The sequence below is a fragment of the Haliotis rufescens genome, unplaced genomic scaffold (genome assembly GCF_023055435.1).
Source record: "Haliotis rufescens isolate VD_foot unplaced genomic scaffold, xgHalRufe1.0.p SCAF_22, whole genome shotgun sequence".
Classification (NCBI taxonomy): Eukaryota; Metazoa; Mollusca; class Gastropoda; order Lepetellida; family Haliotidae; genus Haliotis; species Haliotis rufescens.
Genome location: NW_025963913.1, coordinates 98,276 through 111,983, shown reverse-complemented (window position 1 = coordinate 111,983; position 13,708 = coordinate 98,276). Strand labels below are relative to the sequence as shown.

The window sequence follows — 13,708 nt, the reverse complement described above, 5'->3', positions numbered from 1 at the left end:
TCAATTACTATATACAATGGTAATGAACTGCCTAAACCTTAACATATGTAGTGTCAGGGTATTTTATTTAACATTGTGAAGGGGGCACAGGTGGCCCACAAGTAACTCACTCACTCACTCACTCTCATTGCAAAAATGAAGTATTTTTAATGATTCATTCAAGCGTGCATAAAATCCTCATTCAAGCACGGTAACCCCTTTTAAGTATTAACCTCTACTAGAGTAGCTTCCCTTGGAATGACCTTCACATTTCACAACGTTTGTTCTCAATGTTCAACCTGGAGATGGCTACCAAGTGTTGATGTAGATCTGTCTATATTTACAATGTAAGGCAGATGGAAGTGCCGGGTTATGCATAAGGTCGACGCATGCGTGGTTTTGCCTAGAGTAGCGGCGTCATGACAACAGCTAGCCCTTCCTGTGTGTCAGCCATTTTGAGAGATTTCACTGGAAGTGATCACAGTATTATTGTGCAAAATACGACTCTACAAGTGCGTACGACTTGAAGAGGTGGAGAAAACTATGAATCCCACTACGACAGGTATTTGAAATTTGTATTTTGACCAATGACAAAGTAACATGTGATTGTTTCAATGTGTTTACAAAGCAAACAATGAAACGCTGATGTTTCCGGACCGCATTGACTGTATGAAGGTCTTATATTACAGAGTAAGAGTTGCACAATAACCAATTTCAATTTTCGGAATTTCCAGTGTGTTATATTGTAGAGTTTCACAATAACTTTAGATGGTGATTGGTTACCTGAACATTTTAGGGAATTTTAGTTGTACTGTCACAAGACGTGAACATGATACACAACATTTTCGACTTTGTGGAATTCCTGCAGACACGCTGATCTTGTTTTCAAAAGACATAAGTCTAATGAACAGTTAGATATTGGTTCTCACTATTATTGAAATGGCGAATTATCTTGTAGGCAGTTTAGGAAACTATTCACTGTTACAGTGCCTGTGACCCGCTTGCTCCCCGGGCTGCCAACAGTGGTGTTGGGAGATGGGACCAGATGTCTGATAGATAACAACACTATCTGGATACCTGCTGGTAATCCTGTTAACCTCTCCCTGGATGCTGGTTACCTACAGCCAAGACTCCTTCAGCCTGGAGGTCAGTCATCTGTGACTGCTATCCCCTTGCCTCCTGCAGTCCAGCCACCATCTTGCAATAGACGTAGGGAGATGATGCCTGTCTGCCAGCTGCCTGTCAGCCTGCCCAGTGCAGTGCTAGACCTGGAGCTGATAAGACCAGAGGTATGCAGGAGTATTCTTGTTCTTTTGATGATTTATAAAACGTAACTCAAAAGATAATTATACTTGCTTTTATAGTAGAGATATACTTCCATTGTACTTAAGTAATCATGAAATATAAAAATGATACAATGACTGTATCGCCCATTAGGCCTTCTCCTGTGTTCTGCCCCAACTTGACCCACCCAGTCCAGTTCCTCATCCCCAGTCTATGGCCCATGTTGAAACTCCTCCCATGCCTACAACAAGCAACCCCAAACCCAATGTCCATCAAAAGCAGAAACTCGAGCTCAAGCCCTGCAAACGCAAGCCCCGCACGTTCAGGCCAAAACCTCAGCCAACGCCTCGCATTCCGAAGGAGAAAATGATCAAGCATCAGCCAGAGAGCAAGCCCTACTTTGTGCCTCAGCCTCTTGGCGCTCAGCACATCAAAACCCAGAGCAGACCCCTGGGGAACCGTATCACTAAGTCTGGGGGTAGAAATAGTATCATTAAGGCCTCACCTAAGAGTTTTGCTGAACAGTTGTTGTCTGCTGATGGTGCATACTTAAAGCCAAAGTCTGTCTTGCCCAGTACAGGTTGCAAGACATCCCCTGTCCCTGTTAAGAATGTAAAGGATAAGGTTGTTTCAGCACCAGAGAGTCCTAAGTCAGGTGGTGTCACTGCTGCAACATTAAGTGTACATTCTGCCAAGTCAGTGGACAGATGTGAGCCAAACTCTGATGATGAATATGATGTGGAATATCTGTATCTTACCAAACTCATTTTAAGGAAAAAGAAGAAACCCACATCTGAGCCCAGCAAGGAGCCCCTGCCTTCACGCAAGAGGAAGTGCCCAGATGACAACAGCGAGGTGTCCCAAGCTGTAAAGCAGGCGAGACTGGAGGAGCCCCAGGACACTCTTGAGGACCTGGAAGCTCTCCTGGCTGAGTACAGCTCCAGTCTCTCATCTGGCACCAGGGACTTTTTCTAAACAGTGTAAGGGGCAGGGAACAGGTAGGTATAGATTGGTGTATAGTTAGGTTGAGGTTTATACATGATTTTCACGTCTTTCGCTAACAGTCATTGTTTTTGTACTACTTTGTACTGTTGTGCTCTACACTACCATCTACTGTGCTACACTTCTGTGCTATGTACTATCCTACACTAGTCTGCTATGTACTATCTGACACTACTCTACCGTGCACTGTCACACACAACTCCTATGCTACTCTACTATGTACTGTACTACCTTACCCTACCATGTACTGGCCTAATCTACACTACCATGTAATGTTATACACTACTCGAGTCAGTCTACTATGTACTTTCATATACTACTCTGCTACATACTTTCCTACACTACCCTGGGGCAGTCGGGTAGCCTAGTGGTTAAAGCTTTTGCTTGTGACACCGAAAACGTGGGTTTGAATCCTGACATGGGTACAGTGTCTGAAGCCCATTTCTGGTTGTCTCCCGCCGTGATATTGCTGGAATATTTCTGAAAGCTCCGGAAAACCATACACACTCACTCACTCACTCCTACTCTACCGTGCACTGTCATTCTCTTCTTTACTTTATACTGTCCTAAACCACCCAACCATGTACTGACGTACTCTGCCCTCTTCTGTACTATCCTATTCTATCCTACACTATTCTACTGTAATACGCTACTACCCTACTCTATACTTACCTAATCTATCCTACTATCTTTCCTGTCTGGATACTCTCCTACACTGCACTGTATTGGCCTACACTAACCTACTCTCTACTGACCTACACTATCCTCTCAGTTACTGTCCAACACTACCCTACTGTGTACTGCCAAACATATATGCACTCTCCAGTCATTCACTATCCTAACTGACCTACACTAGCCTAAATGCAGTCCTACACTACACTATCCTATCTTACTCTATCTTACTATCTTACTATCTCCTGTCTTGTACTATTTGCTATCTTAATTTTCTTCTCTCTATTATCCTACTCTTTCCTGCCTTGTACTATCTACTATCTTATCGTTGTCTCTCCTATCCTACTCTCTCTCCTGTCTTTCTCCTTCCTCCTGTGTGCTGTCTTATATTTGATTTTATTCTCTCTACCACCATGACTATCATCCTCTTTCCTTCCTCGTACTACCTACTATCGTAGGGACCTCTCTACTATCCCATTCTTTCCACCTTTGTACTATCTACCATCTACTATCAGTATCTACCTCTACTATCCTCTTCCCTGTCTTGTACTATCTACTATCTTATTGTTTCTCCTAACCTACTCTCTCCTGACTTGTACTGTCTGCTATTTCATTTTCTTTTCTCTACTATCATACTCTTTCCTTCCTTCTGCTACCTACTTAATGTCCTCTCTACTATCCAATTCTCTCCACCTTTGTACTATCTACCATCTACTATCTACCTCTACTTTCCTGCCTTGTACTAATATCTTAATGTTGTCTCTGATATCCTTCTCTTCCTGTTTTGTACGATGTACTGTCTTACTGTTCTACTCTCTACTATCCTAGTCTCTCCAGTGTTGTATTTTGAACCATCTATATGTTTCCCCTACTATCCTACTCTTTCCTGTCTTGTACTAGCTATTATCTTAATGTTCCCTCTACTAAACTACAGTTTCCTGTCTTGTACTATCTAATATCTTAATGTTGTCTCTGATATCCTTCTCTTCCTGTTTTGTACGATGTACTGTCTTACTGTTCTACTCTCTACTATCCTAGTCTCTCCAGCGTTGTGTTTTGAACCATTTATATGTTTCCCCTACTATCCTACTCTTCCCTGTCTTGTACTAGCTATTACCTTAATGTTGTCTCTACTATCCTACTCTTTCCTGTCTTGTACTAGCTAGTATCTTAATGTTCCCATTACTAAACAACAGTTTCCTGACTTGTATTATCTCTTATCTTAATGTTGTCTCTACTATCCTACTCTTTCCTGTTTTTTTCACTGTGAATTATCTAAATATTCACTCTACTATCAAGTAATGAAAAATATACAGTGGAAACATGTCACTGTACAGTTTTGTAAGTGTATGTGAGGTGTGGAAAGGGGCGGCTGTGAGGGGAGGTTGGAGGCCGTTTATTTAGTATGTAACTGAAAAACATGTGTTTGTTTCTAACTAATGTCTACAATGGTTTCATAATAAAATATCACTTTGCAGTCTTAGTAGTAGTTATGTTTTATTTTAACAACTGAAGTTGAGTTGTGTGGTTTGTTAAAGTAGAGGAACAATTTGAGTGAAAGTACATTGCTAAGCATCGCAAAAGTGACTCAGTAACCAATTATAGATAGTTAACAGCATTGTCTTGGTGATGTCACTCAGTGTGTATGACTGTTGTAAATGAACAAGGTTGTAAATGGTCATGAAGTATCAGCTTGTATCTTCAACGAAAAGCCACCAATATATTCTGTGATTTTAATCCTCATTGTTGCACAAACAATGCCTGACGAGAGCCATAAATTGCAACGATAAGTTGTCACATTAGTGATTCATGAGTAATATCAGTGTTCATAGCTGATGCAAGTAAATTAAACTGGTATTTCACATACAATGCATGGCCAAGTAAGCTCATTAGCTTAGAGATAAATCTGTTATTAAATTGTCACTCCTTGCAAGAAAAAAAAGACGAAATATAATTTTCAACATTGAAATATGGGCATCAGCATACCAAATGGGGGTTGGCACACTCTTTTAACCCACACCATATATTACTTTGAGATGTTTGTGCATCACTCGAGACTGAAAATGCTTTTATTAGGGGGAATATCAAATTTTAATTTCACTTAGATTATTTGTCATATACTTAGCACCAGATATTAAGAGAACATGTGAGCAATTGTTTTAATTACTGTGTCTGACATTGAGTTAAATCTACTTCACACTTGCAATATTGTCACAATATAGTGACAAGGGACAATATACGATATGTCCATTGAGACGGAGGTTTTGTATTTTCTCAGACAAAAGCTCAGAAATGCTTTAGTATGACTGCCAAGGTGAGAATGGATTTCTCTGATGCGAGTAAAACAAATGTGGAACATACTTGGTAAGATGTGAGTGAGTACCTGTATCATTTTCCAAACCAATAGACCTGATACAGTGGTATTATACTTCTATAGCCTCAGTTGTTTCTCTGAATGCAGAAATACACACATGGAACATGTTATGGTAAACAAACCAATGGGTGAGTGATTGAAGTAGTTCGTAATCTTACAGCTGTATTGTGGCGGCATGTAAGATATTTCAGTCTGGACCAGATAAATCACAATGACACACAACGAACCAGGTCAGAGGTGGTCCTTCATCATATAATATTCATAGCCAGGAGCTGATTTGACCTACACATTCTTGAGACAAGAATGGATGACAGGTAAAAGTTTTCTAATATGGAAACCAAAAGGTGTTACTTTCATGAGCACTGATCATAAGTTGATAGAATATGCATGTCACAGGTGGTCCTCCATAGATCACTTTTCACAACTAGCTGCCATTGTCACTAACTTATTCTATAGACAAGCACGGGTGAATGGTAAATGTTTCATGATCTGGACACAAAAGATGGGTCACTCTGATGACCACTGATGATACATGCATTGATATAGCAAGTATGTATTTTGTCATATCATATACTTCTTCACGAGCAATACACGGGTGGGACACAGATTTGCCTCATGTAGATGTACTTGTGGCATTGTGACAGTTTAATTTCAGCTCATGTATTTGCCAGAGCCGTTCTCTCAGCTATTAAGAGAATGTGTCATATGAAAATATGAAAACTATGAAACTTCCTTTCCTGACATATGAAATCCGAAACGGTTTTATGACCAATTTATAATATAACATGATGGAAATAATGTCATTACCTAGCACAATTTACCTTTTAATTTCTTTAACTTAAAGTAACACAGAACCTAAAGGATTGAGTATGGTTTTACACTGCTGTAAATTATTGAACGTCCTTGCCTTGCCTTTGAATAAGCAGATTCCATTGCTTGTAAAGGCAAAATAGACATTAAAAGTTTATGAACAGAAGGGTGAAAATCAGTTGATGACACCAGGTGTTCACGAAAATGGTAAACATTTCCTGCACTACGGGTAGTACCTCCCAAATTTGCACAAGAAAGTATGTCTTTGTTTCCTGGCACAACACAGCAGTACTCCTGCCATGCCACGGGGCATGTAAACAAACCAGACAATGAAATGATGAACCAGAAACCAGTATCATGATGGCGCATTTACCTTCTTTGGACAATGGTAAACTACCTCAGAATTTCAATTTCTATCAATATTTCTCTTATCTTCGTCCTCCCACTTTACTACCTATCCTCTCTCATAACACATGACCCTAATTTCCCACCATTTCCACAATAGTTTCCTTCACCTTGGCTACTCCCATGTCACCAATTCAAGACCAGTTTCTACCTCCAGTTTCGGTCCCTTAAAGTACAACACCTCTCTCCTACTCTAATGTCCCAATTTCCACACCAGCCCCGACCTCCGTTCTCCAATAAAACTTCCCTTACCCTGTCCTACTCCTATATAATTTCCATTTCCCCTTTAATCCTGCCTCTGTATCATCCAACCCTTCCCCTGTCTCTTTCGCTCATGTCCTTTGTTTCCCTCCACTTTTTTTTTCTTTTTCTTCCCCTCTCCTGCTCCCATGTCTCCTATTTCTCAACCAGCTCCTGCTTTCCCCACTTGCTCCTACCTCCATCCAACCACTGTACTTCCCTCAACCCCTCCGTGACGTATCTACCCCATTATGTTTCCTAACCTGCACCTACGTCAGGCCTTCCACCGCTCTTCCCTTCTCTACAAATACTCCCATGTCCCCCTTTCCCCCCATTTGCTCCTACGTCCATCACACCAATTACATCCCTTACTGTCTCCTCCGATGTCCTCCATTTTCCCACCTGCTCCTAACCCCGTCTTAACAGTGTGCTTCCCTTCACCTCTCCTGCTTCAATGATCTCCATTTCCCAACTTTCCCCTTCCTCCGTCCTACCAGTGTACTTTCCTTCACCTCTCCTCCAATGTCCTCCATTTCCCCACCTGCCCCAACCTACGACCTACCATTGTACTTCCCTTACCCTCTCCTCCTCCAATGTCCTCCATTTCCCCACCTGCCTCTACCCCCGTCCTAACAATGTACTTCCCTGAACCTCTCCACCTCCATTTCTCCGACTGCCCCTACCTCCGACCTGCCAATGTACTTCACTTCACCTCTCCACCTCCGATGTCCTCAATTTCCCCATCTGCCCCAACCTACGACCTACCAATGTACTTCCCTTACCCTCTCCCCCTCCAATGTCCTCTATTTCCCGATCTGCCTCTACCCCCGTCCTAGCAATGTACTTCCCTGAACCTCTCCTCCTCCATTTCTCCGACTGCCCCTACCTCCGACCTACCAATGTACTTCCCTTCACCTCCCCACCTCCGATGTCCTCAATTTCCCCACCTGCCCCTACCTCCGACCCACCAATGTACTTCCCTTCACCTATCCTCCATGTCCCAACCTGCCCCTAGCCCCGGCCTACGAGTGTACTTCCCCTCTCCTCCTCCAATGTCCCCAATTTCCCCACCTGCCCCTACTCCCGTCCTAACAATGTACTTCCCTTCACCTCTCCTCCTCCATTTCCCCGTCTGCCCCTACCTCCGTCCTACCAATGTAACCCCCCTCACCTGTCCTCTTATAATCCCCATTTCCCCCACCTGCCCCTACCTCCGTCCTACCAATGGACTTCCCTTTACCCCTCCTCCTCTATTTCTTTCTCACTTTGAATACTCATGTTGAGCAACTTTGCCTTGGCGCGATTTTTATTTCTGTACTAACCATTGTTGCCAGGGGAAGGTTAAAGAATTATGTTACAGTGACTTAGTTGGCTTCCCTTCTATTGAATTATTGTGCATAAGATAAGGATTTCCGGGTGACTCCTGTTTGAGTCCTGTAGTAGCCATTGTGGCAGTTCCAATCTTGAACACACCCTAAATCTGAGAGAAAATAATATGTTCATGTCATTTGCTTATTAATAACTATATACAATGGTAATGAATTGCCTAAACCTTAACAGATGTAGTGTCAGGGTATTTTTTTTAACATTGTAAAGGGGTCACAGGTGGCCCACAAGTAACTCACTCACTCACTCTCATTGCAAACATGAAGTATTTTTTTATGATTCATTCAAGCGATCATAAAATCCTCATTCAAGCACGGTAACTCTTTTTAAGTAGCAAACTCTACTAGAGTAGCTTCCCTTGGAATGACCTTCGCATTTCACAACGTTTCTTCTCCATGTTCAACCCTGTATAGATGGCTGCCAAGTGTTGATGTAGATCTAACTTTATTCACAATGTAAGGCAGACGGAAGTGCCGAGTTGTGCATAAAGTCGACGCATGCGTGGTTTTGCCTAGAGTAGCGGCGTCATGACAACAGCTAGCCCTTCCTGTGTGTCAGCCATTTTGAGAGCTATCACTGGAAGTGTTCTCAGTTTTATTGTGCAAAATACGACTCTAAAAGTGTGTACGACTTGAAGAGGTGGAGAAAACTATGAATCCCACTACGACAGGTATTTGAAATTTGTATTTTGACCAGTGACAAAGTAACATGTGATTGTTTTAATGTGTTTACAATACAAACAATGAAACGCTGATGTTTCCGCACCGCATATTCAATTTTCATTGTCTGTATGAAGATCTTCTATTACAGAATTGCACAATAACCAATTCAAATTTTCGGAATTTCCAGTGTGTTATATTGTAGAGTTTCACATTAACTTTAGATGGTGATTGGTAACCTGAACATTTTAGGGAACTTTAGTTGTACTGTCACAAAACGTGAACATGATACACAACATTTTCGACTTCTTGGAATTCCTGCAGACATGCTGAACTTGTTTTCAAAAGACATAAATCTAATGAACAGTTAGATATTGGTTTTCACTATTAACGAAATGACGAATTATCTTGTAGGCAGTTTAGTAAACTATTCACTGTTACAGTGCCTGTGACCCGCTTGCTCCCCGGGCTGCCAACAGTGGTGTTGGGAGATGGGACCAGATGTCTGATAGATAACAACACTATCTGGATACCTGCTGGTAATCCTGTTAACCTCTCCCTGGATGCTGGTTACCTACAGCCAAGACTCCTTCAGCCTGGAGGTCAGTCATCTGTGACTGCTATCCCCTTGCCTCCTGCAGTCCAGCCACCATCTTGCAATAGACGTAGGGAGATGATGCCTGTCTGCCAGCTGCCTGTCAGCCTGCCCAGTGCAGTGCTAGACCTGGAGCTGATAAGACCAGAGGTATGCAGGAGTATTCTTGTTCTTTTGATGATTTATAAAACGTAACTCAAAAGATAATTATACTTGCTTTTATAGTAGAGATATACTTCCATTGTACTTAAGTAATCATAAAATATAAAAATGATACAATGACTGTATCGCCCATTAGGCCTTCTCCTGTGTTCTGCCCCAACTTGACCCACCCAGTCCAGTTCCTCATCCCCAGTCTATGGCCCATGTTGAAACTCCTCCCATGCCTACAACAAGCAACCCCAAACCCAATGTCCATCAAAAGCAGAAACTCGAGCTCAAGCCCTGCAAACGCAAGCCCCGCACGTTCAGGCCAAAACCTCAGCCAACGCCTCGCATTCCGAAGGAGAAAATGATCAAGCATCAGCCAGAGAGCAAGCCCTACTTTGTGCCTCAGCCTCTTGGCGCTCAGCACATCAAAACCCAGAGCAGACCCCTGGGGAACCGTATCACTAAGTCTGGGGGTAGAAATAGTATCATTAAGGCCTCACCTAAGAGTTTTGCTGAACAGTTGTTGTCTGCTGATGGTGCATACTTAAAGCCAAAGTCTGGTTGCAAGACATCCCCTGTCCCTGTTAAGAATGTAAAGGATAAGGTTGTTTCAGCACCAGAGAGTCCTAAGTCAGGTGGTGTCACTGCTGCAACATTAAGTGTACATTCTGCCAAGTCAGTGGACAGATGTGAGCCAAACTCTGATGATGAATATGATGTGGAATATCTGTATCTTACCAAACTCATTTTAAGGAAAAAGAAGAAACCCACATCTGAGCCCAGCAAGGAGCCCCTGCCTTCACGCAAGAGGAAGTGCCCAGATGACAACAGCGAGGTGTCCCAAGTTGTAAAGCAGGCGAGACTGGAGGAGCCCCAGGACACTCTTGAGGACCTGGAAGCTCTCCTGGCTGAGTACAGCTCCAGTCTCTCATCTGGCACCAGGGACTTTTTCTAAACAGTGTAAGGGGCAGGGAACAGGTAGGTATAGATTGGTGTATAGTTAGGTTGAGGTTTATACATGGTTTTCATGTCTTTCGCTAACAGTCATTGTTTTTGTACTACTTTGTACTGTTGTGCTCTACACTACCATCTACTGTGCTACACTTCTGTGCTATGTACTATCCTACACTAGTCTGCTATGTACTATCTGACACTACTCTACCGTGCACTGTCACACACAACTCCTATGCTACTCTACTATGTACTGTACTACCTTACCCTACCATGTACTGGCCTAATCTACACTACCATGTAATGTTATACACTACTCGAGTCAGTCTACTATGTACTTTCATATACTACTCTGCTACATACTTTCCTACACTACCCTGGGGCAGTCGGGTAGCCTAGTGGTTAAAGCTTTTGCTTGTGACACCGAAAACGTGGGTTTGAATCCTGACATGGGTACAGTGTCTGAAGCCCATTTCTGGTTGTCTCCCACCGTGATATTGCTGGAATATTTCTGAAAGCTCCGGAAAACCATACACACTCACTCACTCACTCCTACTCTACCGTGCACTGTCATTCTCTTCTTTACTTTATACTGTCCTAAACCACCCAACCATGTACTGACGTACTCTGCCCTCTTCTGTACTATCCTATTCTATCCTACACTATTCTACTGTAATACGCTACTACCCTACTCTATACTTACCTAATCTATCCTACTATCTTTCCTGTCTGGATACTCTCCTACACTGCACTGTATTGGCCTACACTAACCTACTCTCTACTGACCTACACTATCCTCTCAGTTACTGTCCAACACTACCCTACTGTGTACTGCCAAACATATATGCACTCTCCAGTCATTCACTATCCTAACTGACCTACACTAGCCTAAATGCAGTCCTACACTACACTATCCTATCTTACTCTATCTTACTATCTTACTATCTCCTGTCTTGTACTATTTGCTATCTTAATTTTCTTCTCTCTATTATCCTACTCTTTCCTGCCTTGTACTATCTACTATCTTATTGTTGTCTCTCCTATCCTACTCTCTCTCCTGTCTTTCTCCTTCCTCCTGTGTGCTGTCTTATATTTGATTTTATTCTCTCTACCACCATGACTATCATCCTCTTTCCTTCCTCGTACTACCTACTATCGTAGGGACCTCTCTACTATCCCATTCTTTCCACCTTTGTACTATCTACCATCTACTATCAGTATCTACCTCTACTATCCTCTTCCCTGTCTTGTACTATCTACTATCTTATTGTTTCTCCTAACCTACTCTCTCCTGACTTGTACTGTCTGCTATTTCATTTTCTTTTCTCTACTATCATACTCTTTCCTTCCTTCTGCTACCTACTTAATGTCCTCTCTACTATCCAATTCTCTCCACCTTTGTACTATCTACCATCTACTATCTACCTCTACTTTCCTGCCTTGTACTATCTAATATCTTAATGTTGTCTCTGATATCCTTCTCTTCCTGTTTTGTACGATGTACTGTCTTACTGTTCTACTCTCTACTATCCTAGTCTCTCCAGTGTTGTATTTTGAACCATCTATATGTTTCCCCTACTATCCTACTCTTTCCTGTCTTGTACTAGCTATTATCTTAATGTTCCCTCTACTAAACTACAGTTTCCTGTCTTGTACTATCTAATATCTTAATGTTGTCTCTGATATCCTTCTCTTCCTGTTTTGTACGATGTACTGTCTTACTGTTCTACTCTCTACTATCCTAGTCTCTCCAGCGTTGTGTTTTGAACCATCTTTATGTTTCCCCTACTATCCTACTCTTCCCTGTCTTGTACTAGCTATTACCTTAATGTTGTCTCTACTATCCTACTCTTTCCTGTCTTGTACTAGCTAGTATCTTAATGTTCCCATTACTAAACAACAGTTTCCTGACTTGTATTATCTCTTATCTTAATGTTGTCTCTACTATCCTACTCTTTCCTGTTTTTTTCACTGTGAATTATCTAAATATTCACTCTACTATCAAGTAATGAAAAATATACAGTGGAAACATGTCACTGTACAGTTTTGTAAGTGTATGTGAGGTGTGGAAAGGGGCGGCTGTGAGGGGAGGTTGGAGGCCGTTTATTTAGTATGTAACTGAAAAACATGTGTTTGTTTCTAACTAATGTCTACAATGGTTTCATAATAAAATATCACTTTGCAGTCTTAGTAGTAGTTATGTTTTATTTTAACAACTGAAGTTGAGTTGTGTGGTTTGTTAAAGTAGAGGAACAATTTGAGTGAAAGTACATTGCTAAGCATCGCAAAAGTGACTCAGTAACCAATTATAGATAGTTAACAGCATTGTCTTGGTGATGTCACTCAGTGTGTATGACTGTTGTAAATTAACAAGGTTGTAAATGGTCATGAAGTATCAGCTTGTATCTTCAACGAAAAGCCACCAATATATTCTGTGATTTTAATCCTAATTGTTGCACAAACAATGCCTGACGAGAGCCATAAATTGCAACGATAAGTTGTCACATTAGTGATTCATGAGTAATATCAGTGTTCATAGCTGATGCAAGTAAATTAAACTGGTATTTCACATACAATGCATGGCCAAGTAAGCTCATTAGCTTAGAGACAAATCTGTTATTAAATTGTCACTCCTTGCAAGAAAAAAAGGACGAAATATAATTTTCAACATTGAAATATGGGCATCAGCATACCAAATGGGGGTTGGCACACTCTTTTAACCCACACCATATATTACTTTGAGATGTTTGTGCATCACTCGAGACTGAAAATGCTTTTATTAGGGGGAATATCAAATTTTAATTTCACTTAGATTATTTGTCATATACTTAGCACCAGATATTAAGAGAACATGTGAGCAATTGTTTTAATTACTGTGTCTGACATTGAGTTAAACGTTTACTTCACACTTGCAATATTGTCACAATATAGTGACAAGGGACAATATACGATATGTCCATTGAGACGGAGGTTTTGTATTTTCTCAGACAAAAGCTCAGAAATGCTTTAGTATGACTGCCAAGGTGAGAATGGATTTCTCTGATGCGAGTAAAACAAATGTGGAACATACTTGGTAAGATGTGAGTGAGTACCTGTATCATTTTCCAAACCAATAGACCTGATACAGCGGTATTATACTTCTATAGCCTCAGTTGTTTCTCTGAATGCAGCAATACACACATGGAACATGTTATGGTAAAC

The 13,708-nt window shown here is 41.5% G+C and overlaps 2 protein-coding genes across 2 annotated transcripts; both read left to right on the top strand.

Moving 5' to 3' along the window:
* Positions 1–277: 277 nt before the first annotated feature.
* LOC124117387 lies at positions 278–2,238 on the top strand. The gene is made up of 3 exons (XM_048401546.1): positions 278–541; positions 967–1,268; positions 1,417–2,238. Exons 1-3 carry the CDS (start codon positions 523–525, stop codon positions 2,236–2,238), a joined length of 1,143 nt encoding a protein of 380 aa, XP_048257503.1. The 5' UTR covers positions 278–522.
* Positions 2,239–5,439: 3,201 nt separating this feature from the next.
* Positions 5,440–10,511, top strand: LOC124117359 (pollen-specific leucine-rich repeat extensin-like protein 1). Its single transcript, XM_046479183.2, has 3 exons — positions 5,440–8,822; positions 9,255–9,556; positions 9,705–10,511. Exons 1-3 carry the CDS (start codon positions 8,804–8,806, stop codon positions 10,509–10,511), a joined length of 1,128 nt encoding a protein of 375 aa, XP_046335139.2. The 5' UTR covers positions 5,440–8,803.
* Positions 10,512–13,708: the final 3,197 nt, after the last annotated feature.